The sequence below is a fragment of the Camelus bactrianus genome, chromosome 6, assembly GCF_048773025.1.
Source record: "Camelus bactrianus isolate YW-2024 breed Bactrian camel chromosome 6, ASM4877302v1, whole genome shotgun sequence".
NCBI classification, from domain to species: domain Eukaryota; kingdom Metazoa; phylum Chordata; class Mammalia; order Artiodactyla; family Camelidae; genus Camelus; species Camelus bactrianus.
The window spans coordinates 2,110,163-2,127,329 of NC_133544.1; the positions used below are offsets into that span (position 1 = coordinate 2,110,163).

Sequence of the window (17,167 nt, forward strand, 5' to 3'; positions counted from 1 at the left end):
TTTTGGCCCAGCTGAGACCACATGACTTGAGAAACACCCAGGAGAAAGAGGGGTGGGGAGTGAGGCCGGCTGAAGGTGGGCTTAGAGGGTCACTGCAGGCGTGGCACACTCCCACGCCCCAGGACACCCGCTGCGCTGGCCGCCTGTGCAGAGGGAAAGGCCAGGCCTGAGGAACACTGCGGGCAGGGCAGATCCAGGCTGCCCTTGTGCAGGGAGGGTCTCAGCCCTGCCAGTGTTCAGTGCCCTGGGACGGGCTTCTGATTGTATCAGGCCCTGCTCAGCTCTGCAGGATGGGGTGGGGAGGGGGCAATGGGCTATAAAGGAAAACAGCCAGCCTTCAGAAGATCTTGGCTGGGCTGAGCTGGACCATCATGCTGCCCCCTTGGCCTCTACCCTGGTCCAGCACCGGTGATCACTGTCTGCACCAAAACTCAGTAACCACAGACGACCCTCTGGACACTTACTACCCACGAGCACCAGCCAAGGCAGGGAGCACGATTCCACTTTACAGATGGAGAAGTGGAGGCTGGGGAGGGGACACGGGCTGCAAGCTGTAGTCCTTGGACCACATCGAGTGCCCACTTCGCTGCTGCAGTAAGGAAGACAGGCCTTTACCCATGTGCCGCCTCTGGAGATGAGATTCAGGAAGAGGCTTTGAGCAGGGCCTCTGGAAACGTTCATCTGTGGATTCATTCCAGGAGCTGCTGAGCCATCAGACATACATCCTGTTCCCCTTTTCCAGGGCTGCACATTGACCCAACCTCATCCAAAACACCATGAGTCTCTCCCGCCGTTCTCCGCACTAAGCCTCAAGACTGTCAGAGTAGTGTTCCTGTGGCCGCTGGAACAAGTGACCACAACCTGGGGGGCTTACAACAATATAAATATATTCTCTGGAGGCCAGAAGTTAGTTCCCTCCGGAAGCTGAGGGAGAAACTATCACAGGCCTCTCTCCGGCTTCTGGTGTCTCCTGAGGTCCCTAGCTTGAAGACACAGCCCACCAACCCCTACCTTCGTCTGCATGTGGCCTTTCCTCTTGAGTGTCTGTGTCTCAAATCTCCCTCTCCTTTCTAAGGACACTTGTCGTGGGATTTAAGGCCCACCCCACACCCAGGATGATCACATCCTAGCATCCTTATCTTATCTTCCTCTGCCAAGTCCCTGTTTCCAAATGTGGTCAGGATCCCAGATATGAAGGGTTAGGGCAGGGACATCTTTGGGGGCCACCAAGACCATTGGTCTCTTCACAGAACCAGGAAACTAACATAAGCCACAGTCTTATTTAAGATTGTCCCCAGAAGCCACAGTAAAAAAGATGAAAAGAAGCAGATGAAATTAACTTTGATTTTATATATATGTATACACACACATAAATTGTTTTTCCAGCAAATTTTATCAGAAATTATTTTTTAATTGTGGCAAAATATACATAACATAAAATTTACCATTTTAACCACGTTAAATGTACAGTTCAGGGACATTAACACATTCACACTGTTGTACAACCATCACAGAAAGTTTTCATCCCAAACTGAAATTCTATACCCATCAGGCAACCTCTCCTCCTCCAGCCCATGGCAACCACCATTCTACCTCCTGCCTCTATGGGTTTGACTACTCCGGGTACCTCCTGGAACTGGAATCATACAGAATGCGTCCTCTTGTATCTGGCTTATTTCATTTTATGCAATGTCCTCGAAGGTTGTCCATTTACAGCATGTCAGAATTTCCTTTCTTTTTAAGACTCTTAATATATCTCACTGAACCCAACACATCTAAGTACTACTTCAGCATGTAATCTACATAACATTTATGAGGTGGTTGCATTCCTTTCCTTGTACTAAGTCTTCGGAATCTGGGGTGCAGAGCTCTGTAAGCACAGATCAGTTCAGACCGGCCACAGCTCAGGTGCTTGCCAGCATGTGGCCATGGCTGCAGTACGGACAGTGGAGTGCTTTCTCATCAGATGTCCTGGGAAAAGCCCAGTGGCCGTGCCTGGCTCAGGAACATCTTCTGGATCCTCTCCGCACTCAGTCAGGTACTGACTCAGCTGGATGGCCCACCTGTCCACCTGGGGACACAGCCTCTTGCATCCCCTCCTCAATTCTCAGCTCTGTCCCGCCCCACCTGCTACCCAGGTCACACTCACACATTCTGAGTTAGCCATGTGTGGCCTCTGGGACCCAAGAAGGAAGAACATGCCCATGGCAACTCCTAGCCCAGAGCCAACTGAACTTTCTGTGATGATGGAAATGTTCCACACCTGTGATGTCCAATACGCAGCCACAAGCCACGTGTGGCTGCTGAGTATTTGACAGGGGTTAGTGCAACCGATGGACTGAGGGTTTTTTAAATTGAAATCTAGTTGATTTACAATGTAGTGTTATTTTCTGATGTACAGCATAGTGATTCAATTATACATATATATTCTTTTTCATTTTAGGTTATTATTGAATTATTGAATATAGTTCCCAAGGGACTGAGTTTTTAATGTCACTTTACTGAAATGTAAATAGCCACACATGGCTAGTGGCTCCGGAACTGGACAGGCCACTTCTCACCCCGGCCACGCCCTGGTTGGAGCCACCTGAGTCCTGCCAGTGGTCTAGATGGGGCTGCCCCCCTGCCCTGGCCCCCTGGCAGAGTGATCAGGCGGTGGCCTCCCTGGCTCAGCGCCCTCAGGGGCTCCCAGCACACCCAGGGGAAAAGCCAGGTCTGTGTGGTGGCCTGCGGGGCCCTGGCCCGTCTCCTTCCAGCCTCCTCCTCCCTGGCTCCCTCTGCCCCAGCACCCTGGCGGTCCTGCTGCTCTCGCCCGGCAGGCACACCGCAGCCCCGGGGCCTTAGTCACTTGCCCAGATCGGGATCAGGCGCCCGCGCCATCTGCTCCTTCCCAAACTCCCTAGCCCGCTTGCTATTTTCCCACAGCACTGAGCATCTAGTAACCTTCTGCATACTCACTTCTTTATTGCATACGTTGTCTTCCCCCTCTAGGATTTCTGCCTGTTTTGGTCACTGACGCCCCCAGCACCGCAGCAGCGGCCGAGAGCCGCCCACCTCCGTGCATTTGCTTGACTGAACATGACACCTGCAAACGGGCTGCACGGCAGCGGTCCTCCCTGCCGGCGTCTGATAGGCCAGGGGGCGGGCCCACGAGCCGGCGGGACCAATCAGGGCAGAGCCTGATTCCAACCCGCCCCTGGATGGACGGGCCTGCGCTGGCCCGGCCCTGCGCTCCGAAAAGCCCCAGATTTGGGGCTGTTTGAGGATGCCAGGCATCTGCCCAAATAAAGCTCTTAGGCCAGTGCCTGGCAGGTAATAACACTTGCTGCTCCTCCTCCTCCTTCTTCTTCGGTGAAGCAGACCACGGCCTTCAGCTGCACTAATTTAGCACATCGCTGCGCTAGGAAGCTTGGGGAGCATTGCGTGGGGTTGGGGGCGGGGGCGCGACGTCAAGGACAAAGGCTGTGTCCGCTGGCCTGGGCTGGGATGTCCCTTGGTGATCTCTGGGCCTTGTGTCTCCAGGACCAGATGTTCAGATTCTGGAGTTTGTAGCCAGATGCAGCAAAACCCTGGCTGATGGGAGGTCCCGCTTTCTATGCAGAAGGCCCCCGGCCACCGTGGGGGAGCTGGGTCTGTGCAGGTGGCCCTGCCAGGTGTCCTGTCACGTCCCTGCCAGAGTGGACGCCCACAGGGCCAGGGCTGTTCTTGACACCTGACCACTGTGCCCAGGCTTGGGGAGGCACCAAGGACACACTAGGATGCTCCTTTCATTTTAAAATAAAAATCTTGTTTGCGCGCTGGTTTTACCAGCAGATGGGCCGAACTTTCACAAGCCGGACCCCACAGCTGTTTGCTCCTTCGTCCAGCAGTGGCTGACGGACCCCGTATGTGTGTGTGTGTGTGCCAATGCAGAGATAAACAAGCAGCTCTTCTCGAGGGGCTCTCTGCCACCCTGCACCACGCTGGGGATGTCTGGATGGCAAACAAAAGTCTTAGGGTGTGAGTGTGCTGAGGTAGAGGGAAGAGAGGTGGGCCTAGGTGAATCTAGAACCCCAAGATACCTGGATGGAAACCACCTTGTGACACCTACCAGCCTCGCCCATCCATCTCAGCCCCTCCTCCAGCACAGCTCTTCCTGTACTTTTCCACCAGGTCCTGAGGACTGACTCAGGACAAAGCAAAGACAATCATCACTGAGAATCAATAGTCAAGTAGCTCCAAATGCAGCCTGAGCATTTTTGGAAGATTGATCAATTGATTCTCGATGGCATGAGAAGAAAGAAATGACTTTCCTGGAAGATCAGTGAGGTGAGCAGAATGTCTGAGCAGGGGCACTGCCCAGCAGGAAGGGTGGCCACCCCCACCACGTGGACACACAGCATAGGGGCACAAGATGGGCAGGGCGGCCCATGAGGGCTGTCCATGTGCTGCTCCACTCCCAGTGTCCAGAGCAGGGCCTGGCATGCAGTAGGTGCTCCAGGGCATTTGTTGAATGAATGAACGAATAAGCAACGACCCCAGAAGGAACGCCATCTCGCCCTTTGCCGTGAGGGCTTATCGTTCTCGGTCTGAAGTGCGTGTGAGGCACAGAGGGCTTAGTTGCCACAGCTGAGAGGGGACCCAGTTTCTCTGCAAACAAACCCGTCTTCGCTACAACATGAATGAGCCTTGAGGACATCACACCAAGGGAAATAAGCCAATCACAAAAGATACTGTATGAAGTCCAAGAGCAGTCAGATTCACAGACAGGAGACTGGTGGGTGCCAGGGGCTGGGGAGGGGGAACGGGGAGTTAGTGTTTAATGGAGACAGAGTTTCAGATGATAAAGTTCTACAGACGGAATGATTGTGGTGATGTGATGTACTTTATGCCACTGAACTGTTCACTTAAAAATGGTAAATTTAATGTTATGTGTATTTTACCACGCACACACTTAGTCTTCATCCTAGTTGGCCTCTGGGCCTCATGGCATCTCTGAGGTGAGGCTCATGCACTCCGAGAGGAGGGTGCCCTGCACAGGCTTCAGGCTTCCTAAGCAGGATGTCACAGAGATGGGCCTTCCGGCAAGAGGTGGCCAGCCGTCCAGCTGTCCACCAGCACCCCTGGCTGACCCAGCTCGCCTAGGCTCAGGTTCAAGGGTGCTTCCAGGGAAGGTGAGCGAGTGACAGGCCAGCTCCAGGACTGGCCTGTAAACCCTCTGCTGCTCCTGCAGGCTGAGGGCAATGTCCTGAACAAAGGCGAGGGCCGGGTCCCCCTGGAGTGCTCCAAGTTCCTTAGGTCACGAGTTGTGGGCCTCTTTTTGGAGGATGGTGCTCCAGAAGGCCAGAGACCCTGGGACGTTTCCCTGGGGAGCCAAGCCTTCTAGCATGAGCAAGTCTGCCAGCTGACCGGGGGTAAGGGCGCTGCAGGCTGCACCTGAGGCCTGGAGAGGTCAGGATGGGGACGGGGCACGGGAGGCGCCTTCTGTAGCGAGCAGAAGGAAGATGCGTGGGGCAGTGCCCTGAGAAGGACCCGCGTGTTGTCTGCACACCCCAACCTGAAGCTCCTGCTGTGAAACATGGCTCTCAGTTTTATGGTGCTGCTTCCTTTCTTTGTGATACTAGCAAGAAAATACTTTAATTAACCAGCACTTAGATGTAATTGCTGTACATTTGAAGGAGACGCTTCTGCAGTTGAAAGAATATAATTAAAATCTACGACTAACCTGGAATATAAACATGAAAATCAGATCAGTTGACTCCATAAAATAGTCTGGTGGGTTCTTCATCATGTGACTCATTTTTTCTCTTACCTTGAATCCTGCTCATCTGTAAGCCCTGCAGGGGCAGCAACAGTAAATCCTCAGTCTCCTAGCCCGGTGCCTGGCACAGACAGGCACTCAGTATTTGTCGGATGAATGAATGTGGATGACGATCTGTTCCCACTCACCCGCCCGCCGGTTCAGGTGCGTGCGGGCAGCGTACAGCTGAAACAGCAGGTGGCCCGGGGCCGGGGCCCACAAGACGCATTGGGCTTCTCCAGCTGTACGGGATGAGACGGTGCACTCAGTACCACGAGGCTAACACCTGGGGAAGAGAGGGAGGAGCTTGAGCACAGATTCAGACAGCGTGGAAGGTGCTAAGAGCAATTACTTTGAAATAAAATAATACAGGCCTGATGGAGTCGGAGAGGGAATCTAACAGAACTGAAGTTGAAGTCTCCCGGATGGGTTTGGCCAAGCGGCTCAGAGGAGGAAAACGTGCTGACGATGCCAAAATCCCAGCTCCCGCTGGCTTCCCAGTCAGGTGGGCTTTCCGGGCAAGAAGGCCCAGCCTCTCCTTTGGGAAAACTGATTCCCCATAAAGGAAGGCTGCTCCTTCGCTGTCTACTCCTTCCTGTTTCACTTTTCTGACCAGAGGCATTGTTAAATTTTCAACTTAAAAAATGATAATAGAATTTGGATATTTGTTTTATTTTTGTTTTTAGAAGCAGAAAAAGAAAACAATGCTAGTCGGGAAAAAACACACACACACACACTTTATCAGTTTCCCAGGAGTTCCGTGACCTCCCCATTAATCAGAAGCGTAAAGCAGTCTTTGCAAACGTGCAGAACCAGAGGGCTGCTGTGCGGGGGCCTCTGTGGCTGCCCGCCCTCCTCCGGTGCAGAAGCATGGCCAGCCACCACCCAGAGCGGAGGAAGGGGCCCAGAGGGCTGGCCAGGAGAAGGGCCGGTGGGACCTGTGCCCTCGGAGGGACGAAGGGCCAGGACACATGAAGCTGGGCGGCACCCAGAGCACGAGGCTTCTCTGTAGCGCCTGCTGCCATGTTTTGTCTAAGGAGCTGCTGTGAGGTTGCCAGGCTAGTGAGGGTGGGCGTGGGCTCACTCGGGAGGGGTAACCCCTGAAGACGCCGGCCTCCCCGCCTGCAGGAACACTCACCTGGCAGAGGCCCTGGGTGCACGCCAACTGCTTGACAGCTTCGGGCCTTCGAAGAGCCCACAGGCATTTCCTGCTCAGACTCCGGCTGGCACGCCAGGGCACTGCTCCCACTCTCCCAGGGACTGGCCTCAGTCCACTCTCCCCAGGGAGACCTTTAGGTGACCGGGAGCCGGCCCCTCCGGATGTTACACATCACTGTAATCCCAGCATCCATGGGGGCCTGTTGAAAGCCGGACACCATTCCCAACACGCCACATGGAGCGCACCCAGGGCCTCTGCCAGGTGAGTGTTACTACCAACAGGGAGGCTGGGGCCTGGAGATGGGCTCAGGCAGACCACCCTGCTCGGAAATTCCCAGGCAATGGTGTTCTGAGGCCGCTTCACTGGACCTCCCAGAGGCAGACCTTCATATTATTATGAAAGATGTTTCGGTCAGGTGCACTGTCAGTGACCTGAGCTGGATGAGCCAAGTCCTCGCACTTCTCCTGGCCATACTGGTTCCTTTTTTGGGGGGGGTGAATATGAGCAATTAAAAAACCAACACCTACAAACAGCACCCAACACACAGAAGGGGGAAGAGACTCAACTTTATTTTACTTTTTAATTCAGAAACAGAAGCATTAAATTTCATCAGAGATGTTTTTTAGGAAAAGCAGTATACAATACATCACTGACATCATCTTTATTCTGTAATTTTTTTAAAGTCTACAAAAATACTTTATTTGAATGACTGTGACAGAATCATCTTAAAACAACCTAATTTTTTGACTAAGCATACAAATTTAGGATCAAAATAACCTTAGCTTAAATTTATTTGGATTTGTTATGATCTGAAGTAACATTTACCATAGTCATTTAATGGTAAATGTTTAAGAATTCAAGAAAGAGGAAAACAGCATTGTTATATCTTCCTTAATTTACTCAGCATTTAAGAACCTAGAAACTCACTAACACCATGAGCTGAGTAACCATTTTGACATTGAATTGTTAAAAAAGATGACACACGGTTACCGTGTTTCAACTACACTAAGTCTTGAGTTGCTAAAACTCTCCCGCCAGGCCTCAGTGTCTGACTACCATGGAACCGACGCCGAGCAGAGAGTCTGAGGAGAAGCACTCTGACTCCGGACACGGGCCTTGGGGGTGCCCTCCACTGTGGCCTCTGCCGCCCGCCCGCCCCAGGGCGGCGAGATACCTGCCACTCCCACCGCACCTCCCAGCCCAGGACGCTGCCACTGCCGGGCGCTGCTCCTTCTGACCATTTTCAAGGGAAACTTTCCTTTCACAGTTTTTACTTTACAAAGTCTAAGGAGCACTTGTGCTTCCTTTGTCTGAACACAGAATACGTTTGCCTTCCATCTTGGAGTCGCTCTTCCCTAGAACTGTGACAGCAGCACCTCTGGGCCTCAGACGTGAGGGGCCTTGGGGTGGGTAAGAGCCTCGAGTCTCTGTTCGGCGCTGCGTTACCTCAGTCACACTGTGGACCCCATGCCCACCCACTGAACAGGGACCTGCCCCAGGCCCAGCCTGTGGTCCGAAGGCCGTCCCTGCCGGACACCGGGGACATACTGTTCCCCAGCTGTAGACCTTTCCCAAATGCAGAGGCCCAGGTGGTCTGTGTCCGGAGCTCTCTGGCTTCCACCAGTTACCTGCCCCCAACCCTTGATCAGCACTCGCTTAATTAAGTTTCTGTTCCTTGAAACCTCAAGAGGCTTGGTTCTAGGAGCCCTGAGGATCTTGAGGTAAATTATGAAACGTGCAGGGAAGAGCTACAGCGGGTAACAGCTCTGTACGTGGTCATACCGGTAGTGGGTCACTGAGCCACCAGCTAAAGGGCAGAATCCACTTGCTCAGTGATTCCGTAAATAAGCTATCTGGAGCAGCTGGCTAACAGCTCGGGGACAACAAGACCTTAACATCTCAGAGGGCGACTCAGGACACCTGTGTCTGCGTGGTTGTTCAGCAGTCCCACCGGTTACAAACACACACCCCCTTTCCATAGTCTCCCTCTGCTTCCACAGAGTTGGGAACATGTAACTCAGTGTATCTTTAACAGTTTGCAATTGGTTACTATGGAAAGTCACCCTCGAAATCTCCAAGAATAGAGGTGCAAAAATAATTAGAAACGACACTGCTGGAAGTTGTCAGAAGAACTTTAAATGACATGGAAGCCACTCAATGAAACTGGTGGGACAGGAGAAGGAATCAAAAGCTAGAAAGCACTTCACGCCTCCGGGCTGGCTCACAAGGACCCCAGCGCCCCTCCCGGTCCCAACCCTGCTGGTTATCACTTTCCCCTGGTTTCTTGGCAGATGCACACAGTGTCACATGGGCTGGTGACAGGCTGTGTTCAGCAGAGGCAGCGGCATTATTTCTGTGAAGCCTCGTGTTCCACGCTGCGTGCTGCACGTGCCCCGCTCTCTGGGGCCCTCTGCCCCAACCTGGGTCAGCAGGCCGCGGGGCTGACTGCCCCAGCGCAGCGCTCCCCGGGAACTATGGCGTTCGGCGATGTTCGGCACACGGGCTTTCCTCTCCGGACTCTCCCTCGCTCCTCCTCGTGGACCTTAACAGCCCGGGGTCGGGGTGGGGAACAACGCGCTCCCTGTCTCTGGAACTCTGTCTTGGAAACCATCCTCAGTGGCAGCAATTTATAAGCCACAGAAGAAACAGTCTTAATGACTGTGCTGTCACACCTCATTTTGGAATAAAACCTGTTTGCCAGTGTCTTCTGGTAAATTCCAGATGCCTCATCTGTGCTCAGAGGACAGGCTCTGAAGGCCACTGCCACTGAAGCAGGTGTCCCTCCTGCAAGCTGCATCCCCCCCCCCCCACGGCTCCAGGATGCAGTACAAACAAAGCCTCATCTTTTTTTTTTCATTTTTTCTTCAGGTTTTATTAGGATGTAATTGACACACAGCCTGTGTAAGTTTAAGATGTGCAGCATAATGATCTGACTTACCGACATCGTCAAATTACTAGCACAGTAAGTTTAGTGAACATGCGTCATCTCATACAGATGCAAGATCTCTTCATCATGAGCCTCACCATTCTATAACCACATAATTCTATTTTAAACAATGCTGACCTCACAAAAAGTTAAACAGAGGGGCATGGTCCACAGCAAGCTGTCCAGGAAAACTTTGGAAACAGGCTCGGCCTCACTGGAGTGAGTGGGAAAAGTTCTCTGAGGCACCTCCACATCCTGAGGTCTGACACATGCTGCACTTGCCTCCGGGCCTGCACGTGTAAGCCTCCCAGGACGGCTGCGCTTCCACAGGGCCTGGACCCGAGACCTCCGATAACCAGGGCCCATCGGTCGCGTGAGGGCGTGATAACACTGCAGGAGGCTTACAGGCCACTCGGCAGCCAGTGTCCAAATCAGTCCCATCAGTGGAGTCAAATTTTTCGGTGAAATTTTATTAATATTTTTATATTGTTCTCTTTCAAACTGGTATAATTCAAAAACACAGAAAACAGTACACTGTGCTTGGGTTTTATTTACCATCACTTCTGCGACTGACAGCCAGCCTGGCATCCATGGTCAGGACGGAGCCACGTGGGCCATGCACGGCACAGCAGGACCCGCACCCTCCCAGCCTGCCCTGCGCGGGAACCTGTGTGAAATGAGTTCTTCTACGCGGCTGCTTCTCGTGGAAACTCGGATGCCAGGTGGGCTCCTAACTGCTGGTCTTCTTTTGTTTCAGTCTAAGCTTGTTCCAAATCCTCTCCAGGGCCACTTTTCCCATGAAGAAGGTGATGGCAATATTACGTTTGTACCAGTCCCTGCAGAGGAACAGGACAAGCACGTGTGACCCACTCCAGGACCTAAGGACCAGCACCCGGGCACTGGGGGTGGGTGCCCAGCCTGACTCCTCATCCCCCTTCCTCAACTCTTCCTTTCCCACCCTCATTAAAGCTAAACTGTCCACAAAAGCCTCCTTCCTTCCTTCCTTCCTCCTGGACATTCACCAGGCTGAGAACAAGGCTCAGGAGGGATGTGCCCAGTGCACCCCAACCCTGCTTTCCCCATTCCTGGAGGCCACTACAGCCTTCCTCTGGTTTTGTTAGAAGTCTCCAAAAGAGCCCTTAGAAGCAGCATCCTTGGAGAGACACAGCTGTTGAGTGATGGGGGGTGACCACTGAGTCAAAGGACTGGAGGCTCTGCAGGGACCCGGGGGGACCTTCCCGGCTCCGGCACTTTATTCGCATGAGCAGCACATGACAAAAGTCCTCCATCTGGAGAAGCTGACTTATCACAAGTGCCAACATCACAAAGTTCCACATCCTCTTTTCTAGATGATCTGAACTCTTGGGTAATTTGCGTCTCTAACGAGATCATTCTGACGCTTCCCATACAAACACTGGGGTGGGGTCACACACAGTCACAGGCTCCCTCGCCCGCTCGACAGGACATGTCGAAACTTGCAAATTCACCACATTGTCAACCGTTGAATGGGCAAAACTTGGCAAGCTTCCACAACCGAATGCACGCATTCCAGGCTCAGTGCTAAGCCCTTGAAAGCTGAAACGCCAACAAGTGCCAGTGCTTTTTGGGCAGAGGAGCTAACGAGGGGACGCGGAACTGATCTTCCAGACTGGACTCACGGGACGTGCTGGGTCTCAGTGTGGAGGAAAGGGGACTATCCGAGGGCTTCGGGAGCAACAGCGAGAGGTGAAAATGCTGGTCTTCCGGGCCTTTGCGCGGCCAGACAGAAAGCCCTCCTCCACATGAGAACAAGCTTTCATTTCTGTCCACTTAGGTGAGGCTATGGACGAGGAGCAAAGCCCCAAACAAGAAAGGCTTCCAAGCAAAGAAACCAGAATCCCGTCAGGACTGCAGTCCTTACGTTATTAAGGAAAAGCCAGATTCCACTGCACAGACAGCTTGATTTGATAAAATGTAGTGGGAAAGACAAACTAAGCTTTTCCTGTTCCCACAGAGGGGCGTTCAGGACCCACCGCTGCCGGGATGTGTCTCTGCTCTGAGCGCCCCGCAGAGCGCACCCAGCTCTGCAGGGTGCAAACGTGCTGCGTCCACACCAGAAATCAAAGGTCCAGAGAAATGCACTGAACACTGGCTGACCGAATAACTTACCTAGTTCAGAGTTCATCAGCAACAGACTGCGGGTGTTGGGGAACCAGCCTTTATACCCGAGTGCGCGCTCACGAGCCCCTCCAGCCTCAAACTCTGCCCCGCTCTCTTGACCCTGCCCCTCCTGCCCCACCCGACACTGTCACGCTCTGTGTTAAAGCAGACCTCAAACACCATGCCGCTCACTTCACCTGGACGTATGCACCATGAAGCAGCGTCCAAACCTTTTTTAGAAACACACAACCACAGCACCGTCACTGCATGTGAGAAAATGAATGATAACTTATCAACAGTCACTGTTTAGTCTCCTCCGATTGTCAAAAATAAATGTCTTTTTACAGGTGGTTTGTCTGAATCAGGATCCAAACAAGGTCTACATACTGCATCAAGTCTCTTTTACTCTCTACCAGTTCCCCCTCCTTTTTTTTAAATCCTAGTTACTCATTGAAACTGGATCATTTGTCTTGTAGAATTTCCAACATTTGGGACCGTAACTCAGGTTATTATTTACACGTGGTCTGTGAACCCCCTCTCAACCCCACAGACACGCTTTGACCTCTTTCCTGTACACTGGCTTTAGGCTTGGAGGCCTCACTAGACCCCAGTCCACTTGTTTGGGTGGGAGCTCCTCGCAGCAGCGCTTCCTCCCAGTCTCAGAGGCGCGCAGGCAGCACCCCACGAGTCAGGAGCGGTCGGCCTGGTCCATCCGTTACGAAGTCCCCTTCAGCCTCCCCACCCACTGGTTCCAGTGGCTGTGGGTGACCATGCCCGGGTCGATTATTTCACTAGGAAAGTGGTAATGTTCTAGCTCCATCACTCCTGCTGCCTCAGCTGTCAGTCTGCTACAGGAAAAATGCCCCTCCACTTAGCTACCCTGAAATACCGTCGCCACAGGGAAGGCAGGAGAGGTGAGCATTCTTTGGAATGTCTCCTTCACTTATCGATTTTCAGGGTAGTGAGCTGGCTGCCCAGCCACATCCCGAGGTGACTCCAAGCCTGTCAGTATCATCATGATCCCAAAGATGTTTGTACACGTGATACATTTTTAACCCACAGCAGTCATTTTGTGTGGCTGAAATGGCTTCGTCTGTGACCCACGGGAGCCCCTCGAGTTGCCTCCTGCACTGCTCTCACGTGACACCACCCCACCCGGTCTCTGAGCCTCTTTGCTTTTGTACCCCTTGTGCTGTTCCTACCCCAGACCGTGCTTCTCAGAGGAGCCCATGTTCCATTAGTGGGAAGTGCTGTTTAGAATCTCCGGTCCATGCAATAGGGAAGCAAACTGCTACGGGGCTGCCATGCAAACAGACTGAAACGCAGTTTCGTTTAAAAGTGCAAAACCAGTGGGGAGGGCATAGCTCAAGTGGTAGAGCACATGCTTAGCATGCATAAAGTCCTGGGTTCAATTCCCAGCATCTCCACCAAAAAGTAAATAAACCCAACTGCCACCTGCCGCTAAAATAAAATAAGTAATACAGTAATAAAAAATAAGATATTAAAAAAAGAATTGGAGCTAAAAGTGCAAAAACTAAGTTGATAGCAACTTCTACTTTTAACATAAGCATGAATGTTGTTAAATTCAGGCAGGGAAATAATCCTACCCAGTATGGATGTGATATTCAAATTTTCAGGAAGAAAGTAAACACCTACCTGTTATAATACATGTGCTTCCGAAAATTTTTACTTAAAAATTCCTTGTAAAAGTCAGCCATTTCTTCTGCATTCAGTGTTGCTTTTTGACCTGAAAATTAATTTCAATTAATCAAACTTGTTTAATTGGTTCTAAAGAAATTATTAAAGGTAATAAAGGAGTTCAGCACGGTTGCAGGACACAAGATCAATATTCAAGTATCAACCGTATTTCTATACATTTGCAAGAAACAATCTGAAAATGAAATTAAGAAAACAATTCCATTTACAATAACATCAAAAAGAATAAAAGACTTAGGGATAAATTTAAGAAGGGAAGCGTAAGGCTTACACATGGAAACACCACGAAACATAGTCGAAAGAAGTGAAAGACCTGAGCAAATGGAAAGACCTCCCACATCTATGGTTTCAAAGACATAACGCTGTTAGGGTGACACACCCCCGAAAACGGCCCACAAGTTCAGCACAAACCCTATCAAACCTCGGCTGCCTGGCTGGCTGGCTGGCTGGCTTTCTTTCTTTCTTTCCTTTTCTGCAGAAATTGGTAAGTGGATCCTAAAATTCATATGAAAATGTAAGGAAACCCAGTGGCCAAAACAATCTTGAAAAGGAAGAACATTGGTGGAGGACTTACACTTGTCATATTCAAAACGTACTACAAAGCGACAGTTATCAAGACAGTGTGGTACTGGCAGAAGGACGGACATACAGATCAGCACAACAGCACTTAGATTCCAGAAGTAAACCCCGACATTTGTGGGAAGTGATTTTCCACAAGGGTGCCAAGACAATGCAACGGGGATGGACAGTCTTCTCGACAAACGATGCCTAGGACAACCAGATATCTACATGCAAAAAAAAAAAAAAAAAAAGGGCGGGGGAGAAGGTACAGGTCAGTGGCAGAGCACATGCTTAACATGCACAAGGTCCTGGGCTCCATCCCCAGAGCCTGCATTAAAAAAATAATAAATTTTTTTTAAAAAGGATCAATCCCTATCTCACCACGATCAAAATGGCTCAAAGGTCTAAATTTAAGAGCTAAAACTATAAAATTCTCAGAGGAAAACGTGCAAATCTTTATCACCTTGAATTAAGCAATGCATTTTAGTTAAACATGACACCTAAAGCACAGGCAAACAGAGAAAATAGATAAACTGGACCTCATCAAAATGTAGAACTTTTCTGCTTCAAAGAGCACTACTGAGAAAGTGAAAAGATAGCTTATGGAATGTGATAAAATATTTGCAAATCATCCTTCTAATACAGGTTCTAAAACCCAGAGCATGTAAAGTACTCTTACAGTTAGTCAACAATAAAGAGAGAAATAACCCAATCTTAAAATGGGCAAAGGATCTGAATAGACATCTCTCTAAAGGAGACATAGAAATGGCCAAGAAGAACATGAAAAGATATTCAACATCATTAGTCCTTAAGGAAATTCAACTCGAAAAGAGTGAGATACCACTTCACACCCACAAGGATGACTACAATCAAAACCCCGACAATCACAAGTGCTGATGAGGATGTGGAGATTCTGGGACCCTCATACACTACTGGTGGGAATGAAAAACGACTTTGGAAAAACAGCTCAGCAGTTCCTCAAAAAGTTAAACACAGAGTTATCAGTTGACCCCACAATTCCATATACATGATTGTTCATAGCAGCATTATTCATAATAGTCAAAAAATAAAAACAAGCCAAATGTTTGTCCGTCAACTGACAGATAAACAAAATGAGGTATATCCATATAATGGAATATTATTCAGCCATAAAAAAGGAATCTTCGAAGTACTGACACATGCTTCTGAACTGGATGGACCTTGAACACACTCTTTAGTGAAAGAAGGTACACACTGAAGACTGCACTAACGTTACAGGCAGACCTTGGAGATGTTGTGGGTTCCGCTCCAGATCACCACAATGAAGGAAATACTGCAGTAAAGCGAGTCACACAGATTTTCTGGTTTCTCAGTACATATAAAAGTTATGTTTACATTCTACTGTAGTCTATTAAGTTTGCAACAGCATGTCTAAAAAAATACATTCCTTAATTACAAAATACTACTGTTGGAAAAATTGCACCAATGGATACACTCTATGCAGGCTTACCACAAACATTCAATTTATAAAAAACAGTCTCTTCAAAGCACAACAAAGCAGAGCTCAATGAAACGAGGTATGCCTGTATACGATGCCATTTATCTGGGAATGTCCAGAACAAGCAAATCCACAGAAACAAAGTAGATACGTGGCTGTCAGGGGCATGTGGGAGGAGGGACTGTGACTGCCTGCCAGTGGATATGGAGTTTCTTTTTGGGGTGATGAAAATGTTCTGGAATTAGTGGTGATGGTTGTACAATCTTGTGAACACCAAAACCACAGAACTGTACACTTTAAAAGTGTGAACTTTACGGTGTGTGAATTGTATCTCAGTAAAGGAAAAAAGACTTGAGGGGGGAAACACCTTCTTTACCACTAGACCCTAATGGTTATAGGGTAACTAATTTTCCTCACAACTGACACATCCATAGGCGTGGACCTATCCGTGTGTGGTGGGTTTCCTCACTTAGAGACCAATGCTTTCTGAGCTCCTAAGGACCGTGAACTACCGGTGTAGCGATGTCAGATGTTGCCGAACTTGGTTGCATCCTGGGGTGGACAGCAGCCTAACCGTTCCACCTCCAAGTCAGTGAGCACACGCTGAACCAGGTGACACACTAGGTGCTGGAGGGGACTGATGACACAGGGACAGACCCAGTCACCTCTGTGGCAGGAGATGCCAACTGCAGTGCCCACTCTCAGGGCTCCCCCCGCCCCACATTCACACGACTTGAAAGGCCACACAGGACAGGAACCACAGCCTGCCAGTGTCGGGGGCGGGCAGGACCGCACAGCAGCCCAGGGGCCAGTCTCTAGACACCCAGCAATGGCTCAGGGGAAAAGGAATGAGACCACATGGGAGGGGGCACTCTGGCTTGGAAGCCCTAAGCCCCGAACAGGCACCACACCCAGGCTCCTGTACTTCAGAGCAGCCCCACATAGAGATGCCCCCCTCGGGTTCCTCCCAGGGTTTAACCCACTCGCCCCCAACAGGTGTTGTCTCCAAGCAGACGCCATGCTTCCTGGCCGCACAGCCGATGCCAATGCTTCAGCCCCATCTGGGATTCGTGGAGACAGAGGGAGAGCTGGGAGGGGTACCCCAGGGCATGTTTTCACAGAAATGGGAGGGAAAGCAGCCAGCCCAGGACTCACACAGCAGGGAGGCAGATGCTCAGACTGCAGGGCACAAGCAGGTATCCCTCATACAAAGACTGGCGCCACCCCACCAGCCTGGCCATGGGCCTATATGTCGCCTGGACTCCCAATGCCTGAGCAAATGGCCGTTTATTCCAAGTGTCCTGGCTCCTCTGACCCAGCCTCCTGCCACTCCTCAAAACCTCCATCTAGAAGATTCTCTCCCGGACCTCCCTCCAGCTGCCTCCCCTTCAGAGAGGCCTTCTCTGAGGC

General features: G+C 50.7%; 1 protein-coding gene across 4 annotated transcripts in view; it reads right to left on the reverse strand.

The window, feature by feature from the left end:
• Positions 1-1,330: 1,330 nt before the first annotated feature.
• The window catches only part of COA8 (cytochrome c oxidase assembly factor 8), a 34,591-nt gene continuing 18,754 nt past the window's right edge, over positions 1,331-17,167 (reverse strand). For 2 of the 4 annotated variants that reach the window (XM_074364958.1, XM_074364956.1), the window contains 2 exons: positions 13,660-13,750; positions 10,397-10,700 (listed from right to left, as the gene is read on the reverse strand). In XM_074364958.1, coding sequence (XP_074221059.1) covers positions 10,595-10,700; positions 13,660-13,750 — 197 coding nt within the window. In that variant the 3' untranslated portion in view covers positions 10,397-10,594. Of the gene's footprint in view, positions 6,066-10,396; positions 10,701-13,659; positions 13,751-17,167 lie in introns of those variants that run through there. The other 2 variants (XR_012507316.1, XM_074364957.1) reach the window with 2 other exon arrangements.